The sequence below is a fragment of the Onychostruthus taczanowskii genome, unplaced genomic scaffold, assembly GCF_017590055.1.
Source record: "Onychostruthus taczanowskii isolate IOZ18803 unplaced genomic scaffold, ASM1759005v1 scaffold18, whole genome shotgun sequence".
Taxonomy (NCBI): Eukaryota; Metazoa; Chordata; class Aves; order Passeriformes; family Passeridae; genus Onychostruthus; species Onychostruthus taczanowskii.
Genome location: NW_024499017.1, coordinates 5,656,468 through 5,681,587, shown reverse-complemented (window position 1 = coordinate 5,681,587; position 25,120 = coordinate 5,656,468). Strand labels below are relative to the sequence as shown.

At 41.7% G+C, this 25,120-nt stretch overlaps 1 protein-coding gene across 4 annotated transcripts; it reads left to right on the top strand.

Annotated features, from left to right (window-relative positions):
* Positions 1-143: 143 nt before the first annotated feature.
* On the top strand, positions 144-24,975 carry MBTPS1 (membrane bound transcription factor peptidase, site 1). 4 transcript variants are annotated; one of them, XR_005952358.1, is made up of 24 exons: positions 144-230; positions 2,039-2,532; positions 3,635-3,892; positions 4,308-4,511; positions 4,881-4,991; positions 6,105-6,214; positions 6,587-6,703; positions 7,647-7,714; positions 8,267-8,369; positions 9,079-9,230; positions 10,037-10,198; positions 10,710-10,854; positions 11,901-12,089; positions 12,635-12,807; positions 13,435-13,550; positions 15,518-15,674; positions 16,448-16,572; positions 16,974-17,051; positions 18,586-18,726; positions 21,011-21,142; positions 21,685-21,817; positions 22,474-22,604; positions 23,617-23,880; positions 24,859-24,975. XR_005952358.1 is itself a non-coding variant. In XM_041400389.1 (23 exons), the coding sequence occupies exons 2-23, from the start codon at positions 2,346-2,348 to the stop codon at positions 23,811-23,813; spliced, it is 3,183 nt and encodes a 1,060-aa protein (XP_041256323.1). In that variant the 5' UTR covers positions 144-230; positions 2,039-2,345; the 3' UTR covers positions 23,814-24,410. The 4 variants fall into 4 exon arrangements, 3 of the variants coding, with proteins under 3 accessions (XP_041256323.1, XP_041256321.1, XP_041256322.1); XM_041400389.1 differs by lacking the exon at positions 24,859-24,975 and having other exon boundaries at positions 21,691-21,817; positions 23,617-24,410; XM_041400387.1 differs by lacking the exon at positions 24,859-24,975 and having other exon boundaries at positions 23,617-24,410.
* Positions 24,976-25,120: the final 145 nt, after the last annotated feature.

Sequence of the window (25,120 nt, the reverse complement as noted above, 5' to 3'; positions counted from 1 at the left end):
GCCAACAACGCCTTCCGCTCGCTGGCAAAGGGGCTTCAAACCCATACATTTAGTTTGGGTAAGGGTTTGAACACAACCTCGGGCCGCGGTTGCCGGGACCCCCCGCGCCTCCTCCTGAGGGCTCCCGGGCCGGCACCGCCCGCGCCTGCGCAGCGCGGCCGCGGGGCTCTCGCGAGAGCGCGCCGGTAAACAGCGCTGAAGATGGCGGCGGGCCGGGCGGCGGCGGCGCGGTGAGCGCGGGGCGGGCGGGACGGGCCGGGAGCCCGCGGCTCCCTCGGGGTCTGGGGCGCGGGCGGGGCGGCGCTCGCTGCCCCTCGCCTCCTCGCCTGCCGCCGCGGCGTGGGGCGCTCCCCGCCGGCTGTCACTTCTCCGCCCTGCCCGGGCCGGGAGCGGCGGCGCTGCCCCGCACGGTGCCCGGCCGCGCTCACGGCGGCTTTGGCCCGGCCGGACGGTGCCGGGCCCGGGCTCGCTCGTGGTACTGGCAGTGCTCCCCGGACGGGACGGTGCCGCTGCGCTGCAGCCGGGGATCCTTTCGGCGTGGCCAGCCCGCGGGCTGGAGGGGGCTCTGCCAGGGCAGGGGCGGGCTGGCAGGTGGGAGTCCTGACCTCACCCTGCTGTGGGTGTTACACAGCTCAAACCTGTGCCTGCGCTGCGCCTTTGCTCTCAGCGTCCATCGTGCTTCCTTATCGTGCTTGCGTACAACCTGTTACTAGCCACAAGGGTGTTTATTTTGCTCATTTGTGTAGTTGTTTTATTTTATTGCTATAGGAGTTATTAAGCGATGAAGTGATAAGGCAGGCAGAGCTTAACCAAGGCCAGGAGTCAGTGCACTGTAACCATGTTGAGTTAGGAATGAAGGGGAAACTTTATGACTCCTAACAAGCAGTTCCCAGCCTGTCATGATGTTGTCAGTCAAATAAAAATAGAGGTAATTTCTGTCCCTATTACAAGGAAATACTTGATAATGCTAAATAAAGTTAAATGAAAATGTAGTAACAGCTGTTGCATTCAGACTCAATTCCTCTGTTGTGCTGTGAGGTCAGCCCATCATTCCCCTAAATCCTGTGAATCCCCTAATAAGGCCCCTGGTTTCCAGTCCTGGTCACAGCTGCTATATACAGTTCTGTTCTGGTTCCCCAGGTGCTGTGACAAACCAGACATAAATGTTTCTCTTTTCTTATCTTTTAATGGCCTTGTATCTCTCAGTTGCTGGTTGAGTGTTTGGAGTTCAGAAGAACACTAGCATTGCAATTTTTCTTGAGTGTATTATGCACTTTGGAACATAAGGGGAGGAGGTTGTCCCTCCATGTGGAAAATGATTTCAGCACCTTCCTTTAACTTCACATGCTGTTATCAGCTCTTATTTCCTCAGGTGCCCATGTTTTTAGTAACACACACCCTGGCTCAGAAAAATTTTGAAAGGCAGAGTCACTGCAGCTTTGCCTCTTCTGATATCTTTTGTCCTTACGTGGCTTTGGCATGGAGTTTGAACCTGATTTGCCTTGTGTAAAATGAGGTTCTGTGCATTATTTCTATTTGCCATGTTTCTGATTGGAAAAAAAAAGCATGCTTTTTTAAATGTCCATGGACACTTATCATGTTAGTATTTTATTTTGCACTTTTCTATTTCTATTTGCCATGTTTCTGATTGGAAAAAAAAAGCATGCTTTTGTAAATGTCCATGGACACTTTTATCATGTTATTATTTTATTTTGCACTTTTTCCCTGCCATGGGATTTGCATGTAATTTTTAGCTCTTTGCTGCACTTACATGAAGTGTGGTTGAGTTTGGTGGTCATTGCTGCCTGTTCTCTTGTCAGGTTAATACCTGAGTGTTTCACATGTGTTCTGCTCTGAACAAGGGAAGAACTTTAGTGTTGGTGAAAAATTGTAAAGGAAATATGAGGAACTTTTTTCCCTATTTTTTCTAAAACAAACTACCAAAGGTGTCTTTTTTTTTTTTTGGTGATTTCCAGACTACACAGTAGCACAAATTATTAATGATTCTAATTATTTTCCATATTGCCCTGCCTTACAGGTTGCCTTGCAATCAGCTTTGCTAATTCTTCTAGGGAGTTAAGTTTGCCATCAGAAATGGAGTACAGGACTCAGCTGCCACATCCTGAGTGACTGAATCATTTAATGCAAAATGGAGAAGAAGCGGAGAAAGAAATGAGCCTGTTCACTAGGCTTGACCTGAAAAGACCATGAAATCTCTACTTATTGTTGGATCCAGCTTTCAGAATATCCAGTTGATCAGCACAGTGAAAGCAACGTTTACTGAAACAGAAATGAACTAGTTTATAAAGAAGAAAATTGTGATTTGAATATATGGAATTTTTGGAATGAAACCATTTTCTTCTATGACCATGAAGTTTGCAGACATCTGGCTTGTTCTGTTTGTTCTTTTACTCTGTGGCAAAAAACACTTTGGTACCAGAGTAGGGAATTCCTCTCACGAGGCTCACGTATGTCCTGGATGTTCTCGTCTTACTTTGAAAGTGGAGTTCACTTCGACAGTTGTGGAGCATGGTAATAAAGAGTTAAGCAGTAAAACAAAAAAATCCATGTCATGTTCATGTGTATGGTACTGATTTGTGGTGCTTGTGCAGTTGTAACACTCAGGGTTTCTGTGGAAGCACATCATCTGTTAAATTCTCAATATTCGAAAAGAGCAACGCTTTTTCAAAGGTTGTATGTTTAGCTGGAGACAGTGTTCCAAAAAGAGAAGGAAGAGGGAAACCCAGAGGATTTGAAAAGTGAAAATGGAGTGGGAAGGCTTGGGTGGACAAGAGTGGTGTGTTTAGTAGCTGCTTGTTTTGACCTGGCCAGTAGTATGCTTGAGGCTCTTTAATAAAATGTAACCACACAGATGGGCCTTGAAGGGGAGAGAAAAGCAAGAAGTCTCTGTGGATTTGTTAAAGAAAAAGTTTGGAAGTGATACTTGCATGGAAGAATGGCAGATAATAGTGAAGGGAGCGGGTGGAAGGCAGAGTGAGGCAGGTGCTGCAGCTGGGATGGCAGCAGGACACCTTGACCTGCATCCTGTGCTGCCTCAGGGACCTGCAGTACTCCTGCAGTGAAGCTGTGCTGTGCCTGGGCGCGTGCAGGAGGGTGGCAGAAGTGACACTCCTGTGCCACAGCCTTAACACAGTGTGGCGGTGTGAGCTGGAGCTGAGCCTGCTGACAAGTCACTGGTGCAGATCAGGGACTGGGCTGATGAGTCTGAATTTGTTTTCTGAGGTTGTTGTAATTAGTGTCAGTAATTTCCACTAAAGCTCAGTACCATGTAGAGTCTTTCAACCATACCAGCCAAGAAGCACGCTGAATTGGCATGTCAGTTTTTAACAATAAATCTGTTCCCTCACCCCTGCTCCTCTCATGTCATTTTGCCTTTCCCTGATATTTACAGTTCCATCTTCCTTTCAAAGGCTTTTGTCCTATTTCTTATGTTTCCAGCACCCCCATCCCTTTACATAGTGCAGAAATAAATTGCAAGCTTGTAAAAGCAGCAGAAAAGGGCCTGAAATTGTGATTATTTGTTCCAAGTAAAGAAAAATTCAGACTTTGCAATGTGAATTCATGCATAAGCTGCTTAAGCACCAGTTCTGATAAAGCTGTGCTCTCGTTCCAGAGTATATTGTGGCTTTTAATGGATACTTCACAGCTAAAGCTCGAAGTAAATTTATTTCAAGTGCATTAAAAAGTGGTGACATTGAGAACTGGAGGATTGTACCTCGCAACAACCCGGCCAGTGACTATCCGAGTGACTTTGAAGTTATTCAGATCAACGAGAAGCAGAAGGATGGAGTGCTCACTCTGGAAGACCATCCAAACATCAAGCGTGTGACACCTCAGAGAAAGGTCTTCCGGTCACTCAAGTATGCAGAGTGTAAGTCATTTTCTGTGTGCCTGCATGGGATCTGCCTTGGAAAAGTGCTCTTAGCCTTATTTCAGACCATTAGCTTAGCATTACACAAATGAGAAGTGCCCTGCAGTTTTTCTGTAATGAACAGAAATCTATTCTTTTGGTTATAACATTGCAAGGATTTTGTCATACGTTTGCTGAAGCTTTATTTCCGTCTGCAGCATGGAAACATTTCTTTTGCAGCAGTCGCTTACCGTAGAACAGGGAGCTCTGTATCCATAGTAGATAAACTTTTACTGATGTTGATCAGAGAAATTAGATTCTCAATATTCTAAAACATTTGTTGTAACAGTATGATGCCTTAAGTTTGCATAAGAATCACTTGTGTTATGGTTTTCCTCATGCTGTTTTTAATTTTCTCCATCCTGATTGTACACAGCTGATCCAATGCTGCACTGCAATGAAACCAGGTGGACTCAGAAGTGGCAGTCATCACGCCCCTTGAGAAGAGCAAGTCTGTCTTTGGGGTCTGGCTTCTGGCACGCCACGGGCCGGCACTCGAGCAGGCGCTTGCTGAGAGCCATCCCTCGCCAGGTTGCTCAGACCTTGCAGGCAGATGTCCTCTGGCAGATGGGTTACACAGGTATGCTTTTGCTTGTTGCCTGAGAACAATAACCTTGGGAAAACAAGAGAAGTGTAAGGAGAGGCTAATTGACTCGTGTGTGTTCACCTTTCACTGGCTGCCAGGCTGCAATGATTGAGATATAATTTGGTTTGGAATGCATTGTATATTTATGGAGTGCTTGTTTGATGTGTGTACTTTACTTGGGGGAAGTTTGTCGTGTTTGTGATCTTTGACTGAATTTCTGACTTGGAATATGAGTTTATTTATTACCTATAGCTGACTTGGATTGTAAATTGCTTACTACATTAAACAAAAGTTCTCTTTTAACTTGATAGACTAGATTTGCTATGGAGCTGAATCAGAAAAAGCCATGTTTTCTCTTAATAGGTGCTGGTGTGAGAGTAGCAGTGTTTGACACTGGTCTGAGTGAAAAACATCCACATTTCAAAAATGTAAAGGAGAGAACAAACTGGACTAATGAGAGAACCTTGGATGATGGTGAGTTACTGTGCATTTTTCCAGCTGTTCCTGACACTGGTGTGTTTTGTGCTTGCTGCTGTGCTGCTAACATCTGTTAAAATTGTGTATCTTGATATTTAAAGCTTAATTTTGCAGTGTCCTAGGCACTTTGTACTCATACCAAATTCAGCAGGGACTATTGAGGTTCCAAAAGGGGGGTGCATAAGTGTCCTTGGAGTCATATGTGACACTTCATCATAGCTGTTGAAAAATGTCAGGGCAATAAGTTACTGTGCACCTGTCAGTACGTTGCCAAAGAACGTGGCATTTAGAGCAAACCCAACAAAGGTGTTTTCTTTCTTACTCCTTTTCATGTTGCTGTTTCACAGTGGTACATATTTCCATACTAATGAGGGACAGCATTTTCCTTCCTTACTGTGTCGTCCTAAACTGATCAGAGTTTGGCACCTTCCTGTAAAATTTTTCTATTCTGCATAACTGAACCTCGTATTTTCTACCCTTTGTTTGTGTTCCTTTTTTGTATGTTGACCCTGACTTGTCCTGACTGTGTGCTTTCACAGATTATTAACTTCATACAGTTTGGGTCAGTGAGGCAGTTGGCCATTGAATCTTCCTGGAGTTCAAAGTAGATGCTTGTATTGCTCAGTCTTGTGTGCACCTCCATAGTTTTGTTTACATAGTAATTACTTTACATTGCAGCACCTGCTTTGGATAGCTCTTTCTGTAAGTTCTGTGCCCAGAGGATTGCTGGACAGGCAGATTTGGAGTACAAAAATGTAAGAAGTCTGCATTAAAATACATTGACTTTGAAATGAGCTGCATTTTCTGAAATCCTGGTTTTTGTCATGATTTCATTGGTAGCAATCAGGAGTGGATGGACTGGACAATTAATCACCCAAGTTTCATCAGCTGGTTGTCTGGCTACAGTGTGCTGCAAATCCTGTCCCCACTGAACCTGGTAGCAAAATATGGTTCAAAAAGACTAGGACTGAACCCAGCACTTGTGGTTTGTTGTAAAGTCTGTTAAATTTATGTGGTTTTTGCTACAGGTGATGTTCAGTGGTAAAAATTCTTGGCAATGGAATTCTTTGTGTTCTAATGTCTTACTTTGTTTCCTTCTCATGCTGATAGGTTTAGGCCATGGGACTTTTGTAGCAGGCGTGATAGCCAGCATGAGGGAATGTCAGGGATTTGCTCCAAATGCTGAACTGCACATTTTCAGAGTGTTCACCAATAATCAGGTAGCTATTTTACATGTGTTTCAATTCCTGCCTTTTCAGGTTAATGCTGTAAAATCCTTTCCTTTGGGGGTATTGCATGCAGTCATAAATGTAGACATTGATAAGTGGAAAGGATACAGGTTTCTATTTATAAAATATTTACTGCAAGATTTCTGCCAGTTTCCATATCTGGTATGTTTTTCAGAAACAGGATATGGAAGTCTTAACTGTATAATGGAGTCACTTAAATGTACTGAGTGCTAGAAATTTAAGACCCATTGTCAGTTTTGTTCTTTATTTTGGTGTTGTTTTTCCTCTGTGTCTAAAGTCTGCATTGTCATGAAATCACGGATGTTTTTCTAATGGTAACTTTTTCCCCTCTTTCTTACATAGGTCTCATATACATCTTGGTTTCTGGATGCTTTTAATTATGCAATTTTAAAGAAGATAGATGTACTGAATCTAAGTATTGGTGGGCCAGACTTCATGGATCATCCATTTGTTGACAAAGTTAGTATGAAGAAATGAAGTGGGCATAGTGTTTGTATCTCTCACACAAATGCTGGACTTGCAGAGCTACTTGTTTGTGTCTGGTCCTGCTGACAGTTCTGCGTTTCATTTGTGTGACAGAATTTGTGCAGTGTTCAGGCTTTTGGGAATATGTATAAGGAATGAGTTAAAAAAACCCAAGCACAACACAGATGTTCACAGAGTTATGGAAAATAACTTTAACAAAATGCTTGAAAATTACTCCCAAGCAGACAACTAAAAGGACCTTTAATATGAGGCACTTAGCTAAAATCCATTCTTGGTTGTTTTTTTTTTTAAAATCTCTGCATGGTTAAATTATTTCATGGTAAAAAAAAAATGTATGACATGATTTTAGTGAATTTAAGAACAAATAAGTAAAAAGTGCAGGTAGTTGATTCAGCTGTGTGCTAAGAGATTTGGTTCAGGTTAAGATGGAATTAGTTTTTGGTCTTTGTAAATGTCATAGTTCCCTGAGTGTTTGGCCTGGCCTTCAAAAGCATTAAGAGAATTAATTTACTTTTCAACTAAAGGATGTAGTTGTTCTTCGTAAAGGCCAGTTAAGGGGTTTGAAGCGTATAAATTATTCCTTGTTTTTTTTTAATTGAAACCTGCCTTGAAATTTAATTTGACAGTGACTTCAGTGTACTCCCCAGAGCACTGCTGGAGGGGATTCAGAATAACTACTTGACTTTGTCATCTGCAGTGCTTTATTACAGACCAGAGTTTTTCCTTTGATGTAAGAAGATTCTGTCAGCAGTGTTGCTGTCAGGGCTGGGTTATTGCTAAAATCATCTTAGGAAAGTTCAGAGCTTAATACTGGATATACAGTGAGATGTATCTTGTAAAGCTCAGAAAGAAGTTGTCTGTTTGAAAAGTCTCTTTTTTGGTGGCAGAGCCTTATTGTAAACATTGTTTTTTGTAGGTTTGGGAGCTGACTGCCAACAATGTCATCATGGTCTCTGCTATTGGCAACGACGGCCCTTTATATGGGTGAGTGTCAGCGACTGCTTCAAAGGGAGCTGGCTGTGGTGTGCTGTGGGTTTGGAAGTAGTTGTGCTTGGTCAGGAACTTTTCTCTGCTTTTTTTCTCTCTAATCTTAGAAAGTGACTCAAGTTAAACTTTTTCCTGTCCTTATTACTTGCATTTTGTGAAGTACTTAACTAAATGATTTCTTTGAAACAGTGGAAAGTCAGCAGCAGAAGAATGGCAGTGCTTCCAGCTGACATTTCCCTCTTAGTGTGAGCAGACAGCTTTGGGTACTGATCTCGGGCTTAAGGAAAACAGAAAGGATCAACCCAGAACAATTTGTGGTGATTTCTAAAATAAATGCCTAAAACCACATTTTGTTTTGTCTTCAAGGTACATGGTTTGATAGTTACTGAGTTAGTAACTACCTGATAAGTTGCTGTCTCCTGTGAAGTATAAGTATGTGACAAAAATCTGATTGCAGCACATCTGTTACCAGCACAAACTTACGGCTATATCTTGGTTTTTTGGGTATGTTTTAATTTTTTAATATTCCTTTCTCATATCTTATTCTAGGACTCTGAATAATCCTGCTGACCAGATGGATGTGATTGGAGTAGGTGGCATTGACTTTGAAGATAATATAGCTCGCTTTTCATCTAGGGGAATGACCACTTGGGTAAGATATTTTCATGGTGGCTGCTCACATTTGCAGTCAAAATAATGCTTGGAAGGTTAACGGGCAATCCTGTGTAGATGTGTGTGTTGGACAAAAGATGTCATCAGAGATCAGAATAGTTAGAAATTCTAAATCTGTAAGCAAGAAGCTTAATGTTCTTTTCAGGGTTTCTCATATTAGTCTTGACTATTATTGACATTTTTGGTGAATTTGTAAAACATCCACTTCCTTTTGGTTGATGGTGGAGACTTGTCTGTGTGGTTAAATTGCAAACATGGAGGCCTGCTCTTGTCCTTTAGTTGAAAAATCCTAGGATTTCTAGGTGCTGCACGTGAAATGGCACTTACTTGCCTGTGGAGCTGAGGGGGTGCTTGTTGCACACATGATGTCAGATCCTTGCACAGGGATCTTGATCAAGGGGACTGTCACATGCTTCTGGTTGTGTAGCCAGTAATCAGTGTGGTTCTCATTTGGTCAGTGGTTTCCTGCTTAGCAGAAATGCTGATCAGCCTAACCTTGAAAAGTTGGGAACTTGTCCTAAACAGCTTGAGTCCTTCTTTGGCTTAGTTGCTATTCTGTTATGCTGAACCTCAGATAATTTGGTTGCTAATTTTACTTCTGAATAACCTGCAGTTAATTTAAGTGCCCAAAGGAAGCCATCAGTGTTCATTTTACATTAGGGCAATAATCCTTTTGTTTTCTTTCACAGGAGCTGCCTGGAGGTTATGGCAGAGTGAAGCCTGATATTGTTACTTATGGCTCTGGAGTGAGAGGGTCTGGTATGAAAGGTGGCTGCCGCTCCCTCTCTGGGACAAGTGTGGCATCTCCTGTGGTGGCAGGTGCTGTCACTCTCTTAGTGAGGTAAGTCTTATACAAGAATCTCTAGAAAGATACCGATCACTAGGGTCATAAAAGTCTCTATAAAGGAATCCATCAAATAAAACTAAGTTGTGTTTACATGTAGGAAAACAAACTTGGAGAGTAAAATCACTGTTGTTCTGCTTGAGACATTACCTTATCTGGCTACTTCTGTGTTTCATGAAAAAGCTTGAGAACTGTTTTGAATAGTTAGGTCTTTCAGAATATAGTTAGGCAGAACAGTACTATGAGACAATTGTGTCACGTTTTTTAATAATTTGGAATTGCTGCCCTTCTGTCAACTGCTCAAAGTAGGCACCTTTAGTAGGTGATTTTCTATGTACTTGTAAATTTTATAGGATGCAGGGTTTCATGGGCATCATCCTGTTGGGTAAGTCAGCTGAAGAATTTGAAAGTGGGAACTGCAAGTCCATACCCTGTGTTTGTCATAGCTACTCCATATGGATGAGACAAACCTTTATGTGAGAAACATGCAAAAAATTCAAAGTCATCATCATATTTCGTCCAAGAAATGGTGTATTTTTGTTTGAACAGCAGAGGTGTTTTACCTCCTTGGAAGGCAAATATTTTATTTAGCATATAAAGATACTGCCCTGATTGTAATGACTGCTGGTCCTGGAGCACATTATAAGGAGAAAAATTCATGTATTATTAGTTTTAAAGAGAAATATATCAGAAACTTGTCCCTCTTCTGCATTTGTATCATGAGAAATCAAGCAATAATAGACAAATATGAGCAGAGAATGTTACAGCAAACTGATTTTGTGGTCTATTTATTTTTGTTTCAGCACAGTTCAGAAGCGTGAAATGGTGAATCCAGCAAGTATGAAGCAGGCCCTTATTGCATCAGCACGGAGACTTCCTGGAGTCAACATGTTTGAACAAGGACATGGCAAATTGGATCTTCTAAGAGCTTATCAGATCCTCAACAGCTATAAACCACAGGCCAGGTTAATTTTAATCCTTAATTAATCAGTGGTACAATAGAATTTGCTCTTTTGTTTAAGAGAGCAGGTGGTGCATGTGTAGCTCAGTTGAGCAATCTGTGCTTGTGCAACAGTGAGGACTTGCACAGGTGTTGCATAATCTCAGGGATGAATTTTGATCAGAGAATGGATGAAAAGTCATGCAGCAGTGTAGGGGATGATCCTTTTCTCTTATAGCCTTAGATGTTATGAATAGTGGAAAAGGACTTAAAATTTAACTTTGAAAATAAGGACCAAAAGGACCATCTCCCTGAACTGACATGCTTGCTTTTTTGTGCATGAAAATCTTCCCACAAAACTTAAAATAAAAAATAGGAAGGGAAGAAGATTTTGGGGCATATTTGGGAAGTGATATGAGATCTTGGTAAAATATGACTGGAATGGTTTATCTGAAAATTTTGTGGTTATGTGTACGTTCTTCTGTTTATTGTTAATTTTTTCCTCTTTGAATTTTCCCTCCTCTGTCCTCCTGTAGTTTGAGTCCAAGCTATATTGACTTGACTGAATGTCCCTACATGTGGCCCTATTGTTCTCAGCCCATATATTATGGAGGGATGCCAACTATTGTTAATGTTACTATCCTAAATGGCATGGGAGTCACTGGGAGAATTGTAGACAAGGTAAGTATTAACATTGTTCCAAAATCTGGCTGGTAAAGTTGCTAAAAACCTTCCCAGAAAATACTACTTTAGCTATGAGTTTCATACAGCAAACCTCGCTGCTGGGAGCAAGAGATGCAAAATGTTTCATTAAAGGGTGCATCCACACTGGATGATTTGTCAGCATGAGCTGTCTACAAGTTTTCAAGCAATGCATTGGTTTCAGGGTGTGCAACATTTTATCTTTGCAAAACCAGTTTGAATTAAGAGGTACTTAGAGATTTCTTTGTATTTTCTAATAGCATTTAAAATCTTCTGGACAGACCTTCTTGATTTTTTTTTTTTTTCATCCTTGAAAAAAGGATGCATAGCATAAATGATCTCAGTAAAGCATCCTGACATTAAATTAAGCCTTTTCATGGGTCAGGGTGTCCTGAATGTATCAGCTTAACCAGGCTCTGCTGCCAAACCTGTTCTCTCACACCGGAGATGTTGAGCGTGTTGGTTGGCTAGGGAGGCTTTTAATTAAGTTTAAATGTAGAATAGATTTGAGAATTGATACAAGTTAAAAAAGATACCTATCATGTAACTCCAGCCAATGTAAATGAGCCTAATTGTAACATTTTAGGGTGACTGTTGGGGTTTGTTTTAGATTCAAGTTTACATTAAAGGGCACCAAAGGTCATTATCTTATGGTAATACACACAGCTGATGTAATTGGCCTATATCTGTTCCACTGTTAGCTGGCCTTGTTATCTAAGGGAAATCTTGTGCTCTCGCCAATAAATGTTTGCACATGATCTCAGAATGTTAAAGCAGGTTCACTAGGGCAACTTCTCACAGTCCTGCCTCTGAAAAGCCTCTGGTCTGGGTCATTGACACTGTCACAATTGGGGTGATTCACTGACACAACACCAAACTTTTGGGCTTGGAGGGCATTTTTAAATTTGATATAATCTTCAGAAGAGCTAATATTTGTTACTTCATGCAGAGGAAAAGGGCTATGTGTGCAAAAGTAGTGATTGCAAATACTGTGTTACCAGTGTTCTGTGTTCTTCATTTCACAGCCAGACTGGCAGCCCTATCTCCCCCAAAATGGGGATAACATCGAAGTGGCTTTCTCCTATTCCCCTGTCTTGTGGCCTTGGTCTGGATACTTGGCAATTTCCATCTCTGTAGCCAAGAAAGCAGCATCTTGGGAAGGCATTGCTCAAGGTCATGTTATGATCACAGTATCATCCCCTGCAGAAAATGAAGTGAGTTCTGTGCATCTTGGATTTTCTGGGTGAAGAGTTATCTAAACTGCTTTCTGATACACAAATACTTTGGTTTTAAGGGTTTGCTCTAGCTATGTCATTTAAAGCATAAGTTAAATTTGGGTCAGGAAATAAAAGAGTACAAATAATGTTCTTTATAATTGAGAGCAAATTGTATATAATTTAGAATCAGGAGATATCTCTTTGGGAGCAACATCATAATTTCATTTGTTTATTGTGGATTTTAAGAAATGTATTTTGAAAAAGATTGCCTGAACCATGCTTAATTGTTCCTGAGAAACTTTTAAAATTTTGAACAATTAAACCACATCACAGTTTTAACATATGTTAAGTATTTTACATTCTGAGCATAATTATAAACTGTTGAGTGCAGGAAAAAATACTGCAGCAATTTAGGGCAAATGTAATCTCTTTGGTGACAAAAAGTAGATTTAGTACCTCAAGTATTTTGGTCTTTTACAATCCATGGTGAACTGATTGCTGTGGGGAGAAAGGATTTCACTGCAGTTTGTTCTGTCCTTCAGTCTAAGAATGGTGCAGAGCAGACTTCAACGGTGAAGCTTCCAATAAAAGTGAAGATTATTCCTACTCCACCTCGTAGCAAGCGAGTCCTCTGGGATCAATATCATAACCTCCGTTATCCACCAGGATACTTCCCCAGGGATAATCTGAGGATGAAGAATGATCCATTAGATTGGTATTTATCTCAGGTTCTATTAAATCAGTATTTCTTGATTGTGTGTTAATGGTATGGGATAACTTTACTGAATGCTGTAGTTCTGGCCTTTTTCAGAGGGGCATGGGATTATCTTTTGTAAGAAGTTCATGTAAAACACTTGCACTCTATGCTTTTGGTGCAGGATTGTTTTTTGAGCTCTGTGGTTTTATTCATGTGAAATGAAAAGCTTTTAAAATGCTCATATAAGATACTGAGACTTTTGTTTGGCTTTTCTATTCTGACCTAATTTCTCACAGGAAGTTAAAGGGGGCGCTTTATTAACTGCTTCAGCATTCACTTACCAAACAAACCTGACAATTTAAAAGACAAGAAGAGATCCCTTGTCTTTTAAGGGAGACTGTCTTCAAAGCAGGGAAAGACTTTGCTGATGTTTCATAGATGGAGCAGGGAAGCATCCATAGGAAAAATCATGCAGCAGTACCTCAGTGAGGATTAATTGGGTCAGTGACCAGGACACAAGCTTTTGGAAAGTGTCTTGGAGTATGCAGAAGTGGCAGGTGGACAGGATTTCAGAAAATCAAAAAGGTGGAAATCAGATTTCTACATGCCAGATCTAAATGTCTTCAACACTTTTCTTTTTCTAAGGAATGGTGACCATATCCATACAAACTTCAGGGACATGTACCAGCACCTCAGGAGCATGGGGTACTTTGTTGAGGTTCTTGGTTCTCCATTTACATGTTTTGATGCAAGTCAGTATGGTAAGCATGAGTTAATTGCCTTGTTCTCCATACTGTTAACTTTTTCTGAAATGACCTTTTGTTGGAAGACCAAAAATGTGTTGAGGGTACAAATAAAAATTCTAGTGGTAGTAGGAAAATGTGTTGGCATTGGGAGTATTTTTTATGTATGTGCTGATATTTAGTTGTATGGAGTATTGGTGGGGAAGCTTGCTTGGGAGTTTAGTAGAATGAATTCAGATTTCTGTCCTTACCATGAAAAAAAGAGAGGGAAAGCCAGCCTCTGAGTGGGTTAAAAGCTCCTCAGTATTCAGTCCCACAAAGGCAGAACTGTATTTGCCAAAAGATTTTGGCATGGTCAAAATGAAGCATGACCTGTTTAACAGGATAAAATCAAAGGTGTCCATCCTGGTTCTTTTCTTATGTTTAATGATCTTTGATTAGATAAAAGAGTGGATAAAGTGTTCATCCAACCATATGTGATAGTACAGCAGTATCTGGTTTGTTTCTGTGTTCATCAGGAAGGAAATTGGATAGCTTGGCCAGGCAGGGGACAGAGCAAGCTGTCTGTGCTCTTTTCTGCTTCTGTATGCCCCTTGTTTAACCATGGCATGCTCCAAAACCCCTCTTCTGTTTTGGGCAGGGCTGTGTTTCAGTGCACTGTAAGGTGAGGGTGCATTCTCCCGAGTGTCAGTTCTGGAACTGTTGCCAGTAGTAACCTTTTGTTTATCTTGATTCTTCAGTGAATGTCTCACCACTGCTTTTAGAGTTCAGTGGATGTACACATGGATACATGAATGTTAGACCTTTAAAAAGTAGCAAAATAGTGTTTCTTCTGAGAGCACTAGTTTTATAATTCATAGAGAGCAGCATTAGGGGACTTCTTTCTCTTCTGATTCACCATTTTTTTTGTACCTCATTTGACATTTTTTGTGTTGTACCTCATTTGACTGTAGTTTGTTGGGCTTTCAGAATTTCCTGAAGAAGAAGTGAGGGGAATAAAACTCAGTGATCTGTGGTCCATCTGCCACTTGTCCCTAGCTTGTATTGTTTTCACACTTGGTGAAAGAGGGTGCACTCTGTCCCATTCTACAGGATCTTTATCAGAAGGCTTTCCAAATACAGACTGCCTCAACTTGTGGAAATGGCTTGGTTGCAAGGAACTGTGAGACATGGGGCTCACAGTGGTTTATCAGATTGCTCAGGGTATCATCCTGTCAAGATTTGTGTTGTCTCTGAGAATGGAAATTTCACCACTTCTCTGGGTGATCAGAAAGTAAAGAAGCAAAAGGGCTGGTATGTAGAAGCAGTCTGAAAGCATAAGCATGTTTTCAGGGAATAAAAGTATATTTTTCTGGTTATGTTTTTTTTCAGTGATACAGAGAAGGTTGTGCTTGCTTGTTAACAGGAGTGACAGAGGGTTATGTGAAAGTGGCAGTGGCACTTCAGTCAAGCCTACCAGAATGCAGCTGTAGTTTTCAAAGGATGAATCAAACGATGTTTCAGAGTAATTGCTGCCTACCTGGCTGCCAGTCTGCAGTGGTGAGGGGAGTGCTGTTAGAGCTGGAGCAGTGAAAAACCTCCTGACCAGGCTGCATCTGCATTAGCACTCTGGTTTGGATCAGTGGTGAATCCCCTCCTTGTCCAGCTGTGCCACAGTTTGGCTCAGTTTATGGAGCATTTGGGTGACACCAAACTGCAGAACACACACCTGACACATGTGGGCATTCAGTTCTTGAGACCACACAAGCAGCAGTCATAAGTAACACCCTAAAAATTTAAGGTGCTGCCAAACTAATTTTGGGATATGTTTGTCTTACGTTTATCATCCTTAAATATGACTTCATTAGGTGAGCTGCCAGAGCAGGGCACATGGACCAGATAATGTGAAAGTGTGCACTTGTCTTGGCTTCTGTGTGGGTTGTGTGAATAGTGGTAACATCACCGTGACCAGCCTGGAGAACTCCTGTTTCTGCTTTTACACACAGGGACTTTGCTGATGGTGGACAGTGAGGAAGAGTATTTCCCTGAAGAGATCACCAAGCTGAGGAGGGATGTTGATAATGGACTTTCACTGATCGTCTTTAGTGACTGGTACAACACGTCTGTGATGAGAAAAGTCAAGTTTTATGATGAAAACACAAGGTACTGACTTTATTTCCAAGTGCTTTGGGAAATAAAATGCCATAGAATTGCACATATTACCCTAAAAATCCCAAATGAGATGCACTGTACTTCAGCACTTGGATGTTACCTGTAAGAAGGTGCTGCCTTAAGTAGCAGAACTGACTTTAGGCTACAGCTTAAGGAGCATAGCTGCCCCATTTTGTCATGATTGTGGAGGCCTCTTTAGCACTGTATTCTACTTTTAATGCCAAGAAAAACATTTACAATGAAGAGAAATAAGAAATTGGAGACGAGACTAACAAATGGAAATGGACATGGTTTGACTTTAGGGGAGCAGAATAGAAAGAAAATGTGCATTGAAAGAGTATCACCAGGTCATGTACCCATTACCGAAATTACTGCATGTTTATATGGCATATAAAGAAAAAATATGGCACATTTTGCTTTTTTATAAATATGAGAAGCAAGGTACATGGCTGTTATTTTTACTTCAGCTTAGCCAAACAAAGAGTATAAGACTGAATTTCTTTCTAGTAAATTGAAGTTGTTCGTGCAGCTGAAATGTACTGAGAACTTTTACATCAGTATTATTTAACTTTAACTCAAAAGCAGTGTTTTCAGAGACAGCTGCTCAGATGCCCATGGAGTTAATGAAGGCTTTAAGATGAAGTTCATTGTTTATATGGCTTTGGAAAAGTCTGTATGCAGGAGGACATGTGACCTTCTGTTACCCAAACTCTAGCAGTATATTCTGTATACTAATAAACAGTGTTACACTGTAATTTTTACAGGCAGTGGTGGATGCCTGATACTGGAGGTGCTAATATACCAGCTCTCAATGATCTGCTTTCTGTCTGGAATATGGCCTTTAGTGATGGGCTGTATGAAGGAGATTTTACCTTGGCGAGTCATGAAAGTGAGTACTGGAGTCCATTGCCTACACAGGCTACAGTGGGGTGTTTGGAAAATGGTTTTCTGCAAGTTTGAGGTTGAGCAAGAGTCAAGGGAACCACTCAGATTCAGTGAAAAGAGTCTCGTAAATGATTTCTTAAATTATTTCTTCCTTTGTAGACTTTTTCATGGTATTTGATTTAGCTTTCCAGTTTAAAAAAAACTCCTAAATTGAAATAGTTGAAAAGTGTGTAAAGGTGAGCCTGTGAAAGCTGTTCTCAGCAATGCTTTCCTGCAAATACACACATTGGTCAAAATGTGCAGATTCAGTGCAGTGTTCTTGGGAATGTTTTCTGCTGGATTGTTGGGTAGGGAAGGGAGGGAAATGTCATTTTGGTCTGACATCAGTTTGGTGATGTCTTCCAGTGAATTACGCGTCAGGGTGCAGTATTGCAAAGTTCCCAGAAGATGGCATCGTCATTGCACAGACTTTCAAGGATCAAGGTATGAGCTTCCTGGTCCTTTTTTTCGTGTTTTGAGTAGAACTTTGGGGTCACTGCAGAAGCAAAATTGCAAAGTCTAAAGGTCTAAAAACAATAAATGCAAAACCACCTTGACAGGGTAGGTATTTTTGCATTTTCTCATTTTGCCTAGAACATGTAGCTGCTGCCTAACAGGCAGCTGCAGTGTGACTCTTTATACAGTTATTAAATAATGCAATATCCAAGTGTTATATGCAGACCTGTGTTGTAATTGCTGTATGGAAACATGATCACACATACTTGTGTCTCTGGGAGGGGAGGAGTTGTGTTGTAATTGTGTTACTGGTTGACGTTTCTGGTAAGTTTCAAATACTGCTGAAATATATCCCCTTGCCATATTTAGCATGAGTGTTGTGGTAGCTGTGGTGATCTAAGGATATAAATAAGGAAAATTTTAGTAGGCAAAATGTCACCAGTGAAACTCTCGTAATGGAAAGTTTTATGCATACAGGATGCCTGTGGTCTCAGACTTGAGTGCTCTGTTCTCTGCATTTCCATTCTCTTTTATCATAATATCTTTTCATTTGGGAGAGGGTAATTCAGAAATGTAATGGCAGCAGGCAGTTTAAAAAATAAATCTTGTGTTTGATGAGCTTTTAGGAAGTGCTGTTCAGGAGCTCTGTAAGCAGAGCTCTTAGGGTGTTGCAGGTCAGGTTTGTGCAGATGGGTGAAGAGTGTTTGAGTGTGAGAGCAGGAGCACATGCAGTACTTCTGATACAAGTCAGCAACTGCCAGAGAAGATCAGTGAGTTCATTGTATTTTTGACTTAGCAGAGGTAATTACCCCATATAGAAATTCTCTGGAACAGCAGAGCTCATCTGTGTGAGCCTTTTGGAGGAAAGACAATATCCCTGTATGCCAATGACTTACATATTTCCTTATATGTGAGAGAGAAAGACAGAGTGTCAATTTGACAAGTAGCCTGCTGGACCTGCTTTTTCTGTTGAATCCTTTTCATTGCAATTCCTGAGGCAGAAGAGCCCTCTGGTTTGCTTCTGCTGTCTAAACAATATCTCAGTAAAGGGGATAAATTTCAAATACAAATATGAAATTTGTCTTTATTTTTTCTAATGGATATAATTTTAGGAAGGAAAGGTAGAAAACCTTTAACCTAAAACCAGCTTTCTGTACAATTCTGCAGAAGGGCAGAAACAACATAAAGAGCAGAACGTTTTGATTTTAAACCTTTTGCTGAAGATACTAGAATATTTTATTCAAGGTTGTTGAAGATAATCCAGGTTGTGAGGTCTTTTTTTCTTTCTTTGGTGAAGAAGAAAAAAAGTTATTATCGGTAGGAAACTTTATAATCACGGTCTTGGAGCAATTTCATTTTTGTCATAACATCCATGGTGGTTTTGAAAACTTGTTGCAAAAATGTGTGATGTGGTGTGGAGCATTGTTGCATTTGTCAGCTGGAAATATAGGCTGTGTTGTTTCATGGGTAGATTGATACTGACGCTCTGCAGGCTATGAAATTTATTTGTGCTTTGCTTTAGGTCTGGAAGTTTTAAAGCAGGAGACTGCTGTAGTTGAAAACGTCCCTATTTTGGGGCTTTACCAAGTTCCTTCGGAAGGCGGTGGCAGAATCGTTCTGTACGGCGACTCCAACTGCCTGGATGACAGCCACCGGCAGAAAGGTGAGCCCTGGCACTCACAGCTGTCCTCTGGGCCTTCACAGCCCCCAGCAGAAGCAGATGGTTTTTAGGGACTCTAAATATTCCTTACAGGGGATTAATCTCAGTTCTGCAGAGCTCTGCTGAAATGCTGTGAGGTGCATTGACAGCCAAAGGGCGCCCCACATGAAATAGCCCTCTGATAAATGGAGCTGTTCACCATGCTCATTTCCCGTTCCATAAGCTTTGGGGGCTGATTTTTGGGGTGGGCTGTTTTGCAAGGGGCGTTGGGTTTATGGGTTTTTTTAAATTTTTCGGGGTGTTTTTGTTTGCAGGAGGCACTAATAGTTACACATTCTTGATCTGAAGTTTGAGAAGAGGCCATTAGGAGATCCTTCCACTTTTTCCCTAGTTACGTCTTCAGAATGTTTATATAGAACAGTGGATTTTGTCTTTTGAGTTTGCACCTCAGCCTGCCTTGTTCCCTTTGCAATGTTTCCTGTGAGGATTTGTGGTAATTCTCAGTGTTTCAGTTGTGCATTAGTGCTTTCAGGTTATCCTACTTTGACACCAGTTGGTGTTAACATGTCAGAAAGTAGGAATTTCCATTTGTTGTTTGCAGCTCTGGGTAGCAATTGTGTGAGTGGTGTGTGTGTTTTCTGTGGCTCCCAGAGAAGCCATGCTCTCTGCCTTACACTATGGCTGATTCTTATAAAATCTTTTTTCTAGCAGTTTGCACATTTTTAAGAGGTTGCTTAGGTTTCTCATGACATGTAAAGCACAAGCTGGAAGATCTGTGGCTTGAGGGGAGGAAGATAATCCAATATGTGAAGTGTTTTTCGGCATTTCCACTGAACAGAACTGAATTTTCCTTTTGTGATGAAAAGTACATCTGTAATTTTTTAAGCTTTTGTCACTGACATTTTAAAGTACTATATTGTGCAATCCATCCCTTGGCTGATTTATTTAAGTTTAAAGGAACTTACTGCCTAAGGGAGCTCTCCATTTGTAGCTCATTTCTCTTTCTACCATACATTTTGGGGTTTTTTAAGAGTTCTGTGATTTTTCCTTATCTGCCTTTGGGTTGCTTCCTGTGAGTTGCCCTAACACCTGCACATTGGTGCCTTAGTGCTTGCTGCAGGTTATTGAAAGCACATAACAAAAGAGAAGATACATAGCTTTAAATTAAGTAATGGAAAATAATGCTCTGTGACCTCCCTCATACTGTTAAATTCAGTGTGACATCTGAAGCAAGAAAGAGTGGAATGCTCTAAAGAAATCCTTTAAAATTAGCTTTTAAATTGTGAACCAGGAGCTATGTCTCCTGCAGAGACATCGGTGGCTTTAACTGAGGAAAATTCCTAACATTTGTGAATATAAATCCTTAAAATCTGTTTGACCTCTTTGAAAAATCAAAGGTGAGGGTTTAAGGGACACTGGGATTATGAAGATTAACTCCCATTCCCAGCCAACTGTTCCTAGGGGCAGAAGTTCTGAGAGAAATACTTTGCTGTGTGGTGGAAATAGCTGATAAGGCATTGTCCTACTCCTGCTTTAGAGCTGTGATGTGAACTAGCTGGAGTGCTTGTTCCTTAGGGGTAGCTCTGGATTAAGGTAGTAATAATTCAGGAGAGAATCAAAGCGAGGGATCATGAGCTTTTGAAGTGCAAAATAAACCATGATCACTTGTATTCTGGTGTTGATTGCCAGCCTGGTCTGTACCTCAGCTGCTGTAGGTTATGCTTGTACCTTTAGCTGGGATGTAGCCAGAATGATTCTCCTTTGTTTGTTTGTTTATTTTTTTAAGCTTGAGAAAGCAAATTAGTCATATTCTTGCACTGTAAACACTACCTTGTTCTTACCTTTTTTTGCAAGGTATTTATTTTGTCCTTTCAAAAGAATAGTTGGTTTTCCATTTCCCTGCTAAAAATTATATCAGAAACTCTGAGCTTTCTTTGCTTCCACTGAAGAACCTCATGATTTTGAGGATGGCTTGTGCAACCTGGAATTCCTGTATTCAAAACATATTTTTTTTTGTGTTCTGCTCCCCAAGAGAGCCTGGTTTGGTACACAAGGGACAATATTTTAAGACTGAACAGTTTAAGGTTGTGTTTGTGTGTTGCAGGGCAATGTGGGGTGTGTATTGAAAGTTGCATCTTTCTGAAAGTGAGCCTAGAACTTCAGGAGGAAAGCAAGACCCAGCAAAATGGATTGTAACTCTAAATGTCATTAAAGCCTTCTTAGCAGAAAGATAAGAAAGATTATGTGGCATAATGCATATCTTGTCTTGGGGCTGTGAAATCCACAGATTGCTTCTGGCTGCTGGACTCCCTGCTGCAGTACACGTCCTACGGGGTGATGCCGCCGAGCCTCAGCCACTCGGAGCACCGGCAGCGGCCGCCGTCGGGAGCCGGCTCCTCGCTCCCCGAGCGCATGGAAGGTGAGAGAGCCTCAGTGGCCAGGCACAGCCCGAAGCTGGGGGACTCACAGGGCAGGAAGGCTGGGGCAGATCCCTCGAGTTACGTGCCAGCAAGGTTGGCTTGCTGTGAGCTCTGCGGTGTTGTGCTGTTTTGCTGGAAGAAAGCACGTATTGCAGGGTTTTGTTGTGATAATATAGGTGTGATTAGACTGAAGAAAACGTTCTTTTCCTAGAGTAGGAATGTTCAGATGCCTGGTTCTGTAGAGTGGCATACTAGTTACTAGCGACAGAGCGTTTTAAAACATTCAGTCTTATCTCACATGCTGGCAGAAAAACTTGGATTAATTGCTGTGGTAGGTGCAGACTCTTACTGTTTTGTAAGGTACCCTTAGGTTAGTTCTGATATTTAGCTGTGAGTCCTTGTTACTGTATACAGCTCCTGGGTTTACAGCAGCACTGTTTAGCCAGTGCTAAACAGGGTCAGTGTTGGTAACTTTTAGGTCCAGTGTTGGTAACTTCTGCCTTGCCTGTCTTTGGGTAAGCCAGTCTGTCTCTGCTGTGAGTTGCAGGTAACCATTTGCATCGATACTCAAAGGTGCTCGAGGCTCATTTGGGAGACCCTAAACCCCGGTCCCTTCCTGCTTGTCCTCACCTGTCCTGGGCCAAACCACAGCCTTTGAATGAAACTGCCCCCAGGTTAGTATGTCTTTCTTGTGCAAGAAGTCTCACTTTTGACTTCAGCTGAAAAATAATTTGTCCTGTCTACTTTTGAAAGGGACAGCTGTAATGCTGTTTCCTAGAAAAATACGATATTGCAAAGAGGAAATAATGATTAATGCCTCTTCAGTGAATAACTCTGACTCACCTAATAGCTACGCTATGAAACTCAGGGATTTTAAAAATAACTTCACAAGTCACTGTTGTGATTGAGCAATTCCAACTTCGAGTGAACAGTCTTGATGAAACCCATCGTCACAGTGTGCCTTGGAAAGAGTTGTCTGAAGCATCTTCTTGGACAGCTCTCCTGGTGCTGCTTCTCTTGTGCCACTTGTCAGTCCCTTGGAGGAAAGTGCTCAGTACACAGCCCTTGTTTGTCTGCTGGGGGTTACTTTTGGAAGTCTTTGTGCAAGAAAGAGAGTTGTTGGTAAATAGTTGCTAATCCAGGTTGTGTCTCTGTGATGTCTGAATTTAAATTTGAAGGCCTGGAAACTGCAGAACCTAAAGAATGGGTCCAGGCTAGTAAGTTATACATAGGTTGTATAGGTACTGTCACTTTCTCTGTATGTTCCTACAAGATTCCTTGCATTAATGAAGTAAGTTGGCAGACATCTCTGTCTTTCAATTTCTTCTAGCAACCTTTGGAAACATCAAAAATTACTGTCAATTGACCTTGATAAAGTGGCACTGCCCAGTTTTCGACAGAACCGACCCCAAGTGAGACCATTGTCCCCCGGAGAAAGTGGAGCATGGGACATTCCTGGAGGTAAATATTGAAAAGTTTGAAAGTTGCTGGTTTGGTTTTGCTTTTTGCATAAGCTTTGGAAAAAACTCAAAACACAGCGCAGCCATATGAGAGGCCACTCTTTATTTTCAGTTGTGAAAAACATGCATATAATAGTATGGCTGTATTATCAAAGGCTGTCTGATGAAGATTTATTTTTTGTATATGAATAGTTTGTTGAATAGAAAGTGTGCATGATATACTCAGAGGAAGATCTTGGTGGGTGCATTTTGATAGTTGAGGTTTGTTTGGATGCTGTTCAGTCTGATGGGTCAGCAGCAGCCCCTGTCCTTGGGAGCTGTGACCACATACCCACTGCTAATTAAAATTCCTTCTGTGAGTGCACAAAAGCAGAGTCCAGAAGAATTTTGTCAGAATGGTGCCTTGGGCAAGCTGTTACACTAACAAATGATGTCTAGCACTCAGAGCAGCTTTCAGGTGGGCAGCTCTCCTTCACAAGATTGGCATTGCAGGCTGAGCTGGAAGCAGTTGGAAAGCCTCATATGTGCTCTTTTCCCAGTCTGAGCTGCTAGACCAGAGACACCTGTAAAAATGAAGGGTTTGTTTCTCTAGCTCATCCTCACTGTTTGCACTGTCTCTGGAGCAAGCAAGCATGAAATCACTTTCCTCGTTCCATCAGGATTTGAATTACAGCAATTGCTTAGTACTAACATTATGGTCAAGTGTCTCCATCTCTCTTCTAATGCAAAACAGAAGACTGTTGTTACAGGGGAAGTCTGGGCTATGCTTTCATGTGCCCGAATAGGTCAAGGTAGAAATGCTGGTGCTTTCCTGTAACGTTAGCATCCCATCTGATTTTCACTAATCGGTCTGCAGCTGTTAATCTTCCTGTCTGAAATGTAATCTGATTAACGGCTGCCTGGGCTTTGAACAAGAGTTAGGGGCAGATCCTTCTGCTAGATGGCATTAGCACCACAAAGCCATGGTGGCTCACGTGGTAACTGCTGCCTTCCAAACCTCTTTGCCTCTCTAGGTATAATGCCGGGCCGGTACAACCAGGATGTGGGACAGACCATTCCTGTCTTTGCCTTTCTCGGTGCCATGGTGGTCCTGGCGTTCTTTGTGGTGCAGATCAACAAAGCCAAGAGCAGGCCAAAGAGACGGAAACCGCGTGTGAAACGGCCGCAGCTGATGCAGCAGGTTCATCCACCAAAGACACCTTCTGTGTGAAAGCTCTGCCTTGCCAAAGATGACCTCCTGTGACTGCTTGCTTTCCAGGCCGATGGATCCAGTGGAGGTGCAGTGAGTGTGCACCTGACATCATCTCATAGTCTTTGGTTTGTGGAGAGAAAAAAAGAACCTCAGCTGATCATCTGTACATAAAACTGCAGCTTTAAGCAGCTGAAGCCACCAAAGACTTGAATACTGTTTAAATGGCTGCTTAGTCACTACATATCCCAAGAGGGGGAAAATGGACCTTTTTTTTTAAGCTGACCAAACTAAAATTTATTTGTTTAGAGGCTATTTTCTATATTTATTGTTGGGGAGGGCGGGGGAAAAGTCACTTTAAGGACCTCTGCTAAGGAGAAACAAGTGCATTTTTTTGGATGGAATGCAATTTTCTAGAATGGTTCTATGCTGTAGAGTATAATGTACACCATTAAAGGAGGAAGGGACTGAGAGAGACCAGTACAAATCAGTGAGGCATACTCCTGCAGTTTATTTTTATAAAGCCAACTACCATGATGTTTTGTAATTTTTGGTCACGATTTCACCGTTGTTGGTGAAGCAGATTTTTCAATAAATATGTTATCTATATGAAGCAAAGACAGTGTGCTAAGTGGCTCTTCTTTCCACTTGCAGTCAAAGAGAGCAAATTGCTGGGTAGAGAAGATTTTCATGTCTCCTCTCTTCCCACCATATCTTTGTCCTTACCAGCGGTATCCCAAGTCGCAGACTTTCCTTTGGAGCACTAATTGGACAGTCATACAAACAGTGCTTGCTCTGAGTGAGCACAGAGTTCTGGAAACCTTCAAAACTCTGCAGCACATTATAAGGAGAGAGCTCTTGAAGAGCTGTATAGAAAACTCATGGGAATGGCACCTAGCAGCACTATGTGGTGTCACAGAGATGAAAACCCAGTCTCCTTTGGTTTGTCCTGCTTAAAAGCCTGTGAATTGTCACTGGCTTAAATAAGGATGCAGGCACAAGTTTCCCCTGTCCGTGCAGTGCCAGTTAATGTTGCCATAATTGAAATAGCTTCTCTCTTTTCTAGTGAAGCTGAGCTTCTCCCTGCCAACTGCTTTCATCATTGCTCCAGATGAGCACCTTTTCCTAGGAGCCAGGAGCTGGTGGCTGCCTGTATTTGTGAATGGAATGGCAGCCTGGGCAGGTAAGCAGTGTGCACTGGTGAATGGTCCTGGGTGAGTTCGTGGGCAGCTCTGGGTGGTGGCTGCCTGTATTTGTGAATGGAATGGCAGCCTGGGCAGGTAAGCAGTGTGTGCTGGTCCTGGGTGAGTTTGTGGGCAGCTCTGGGC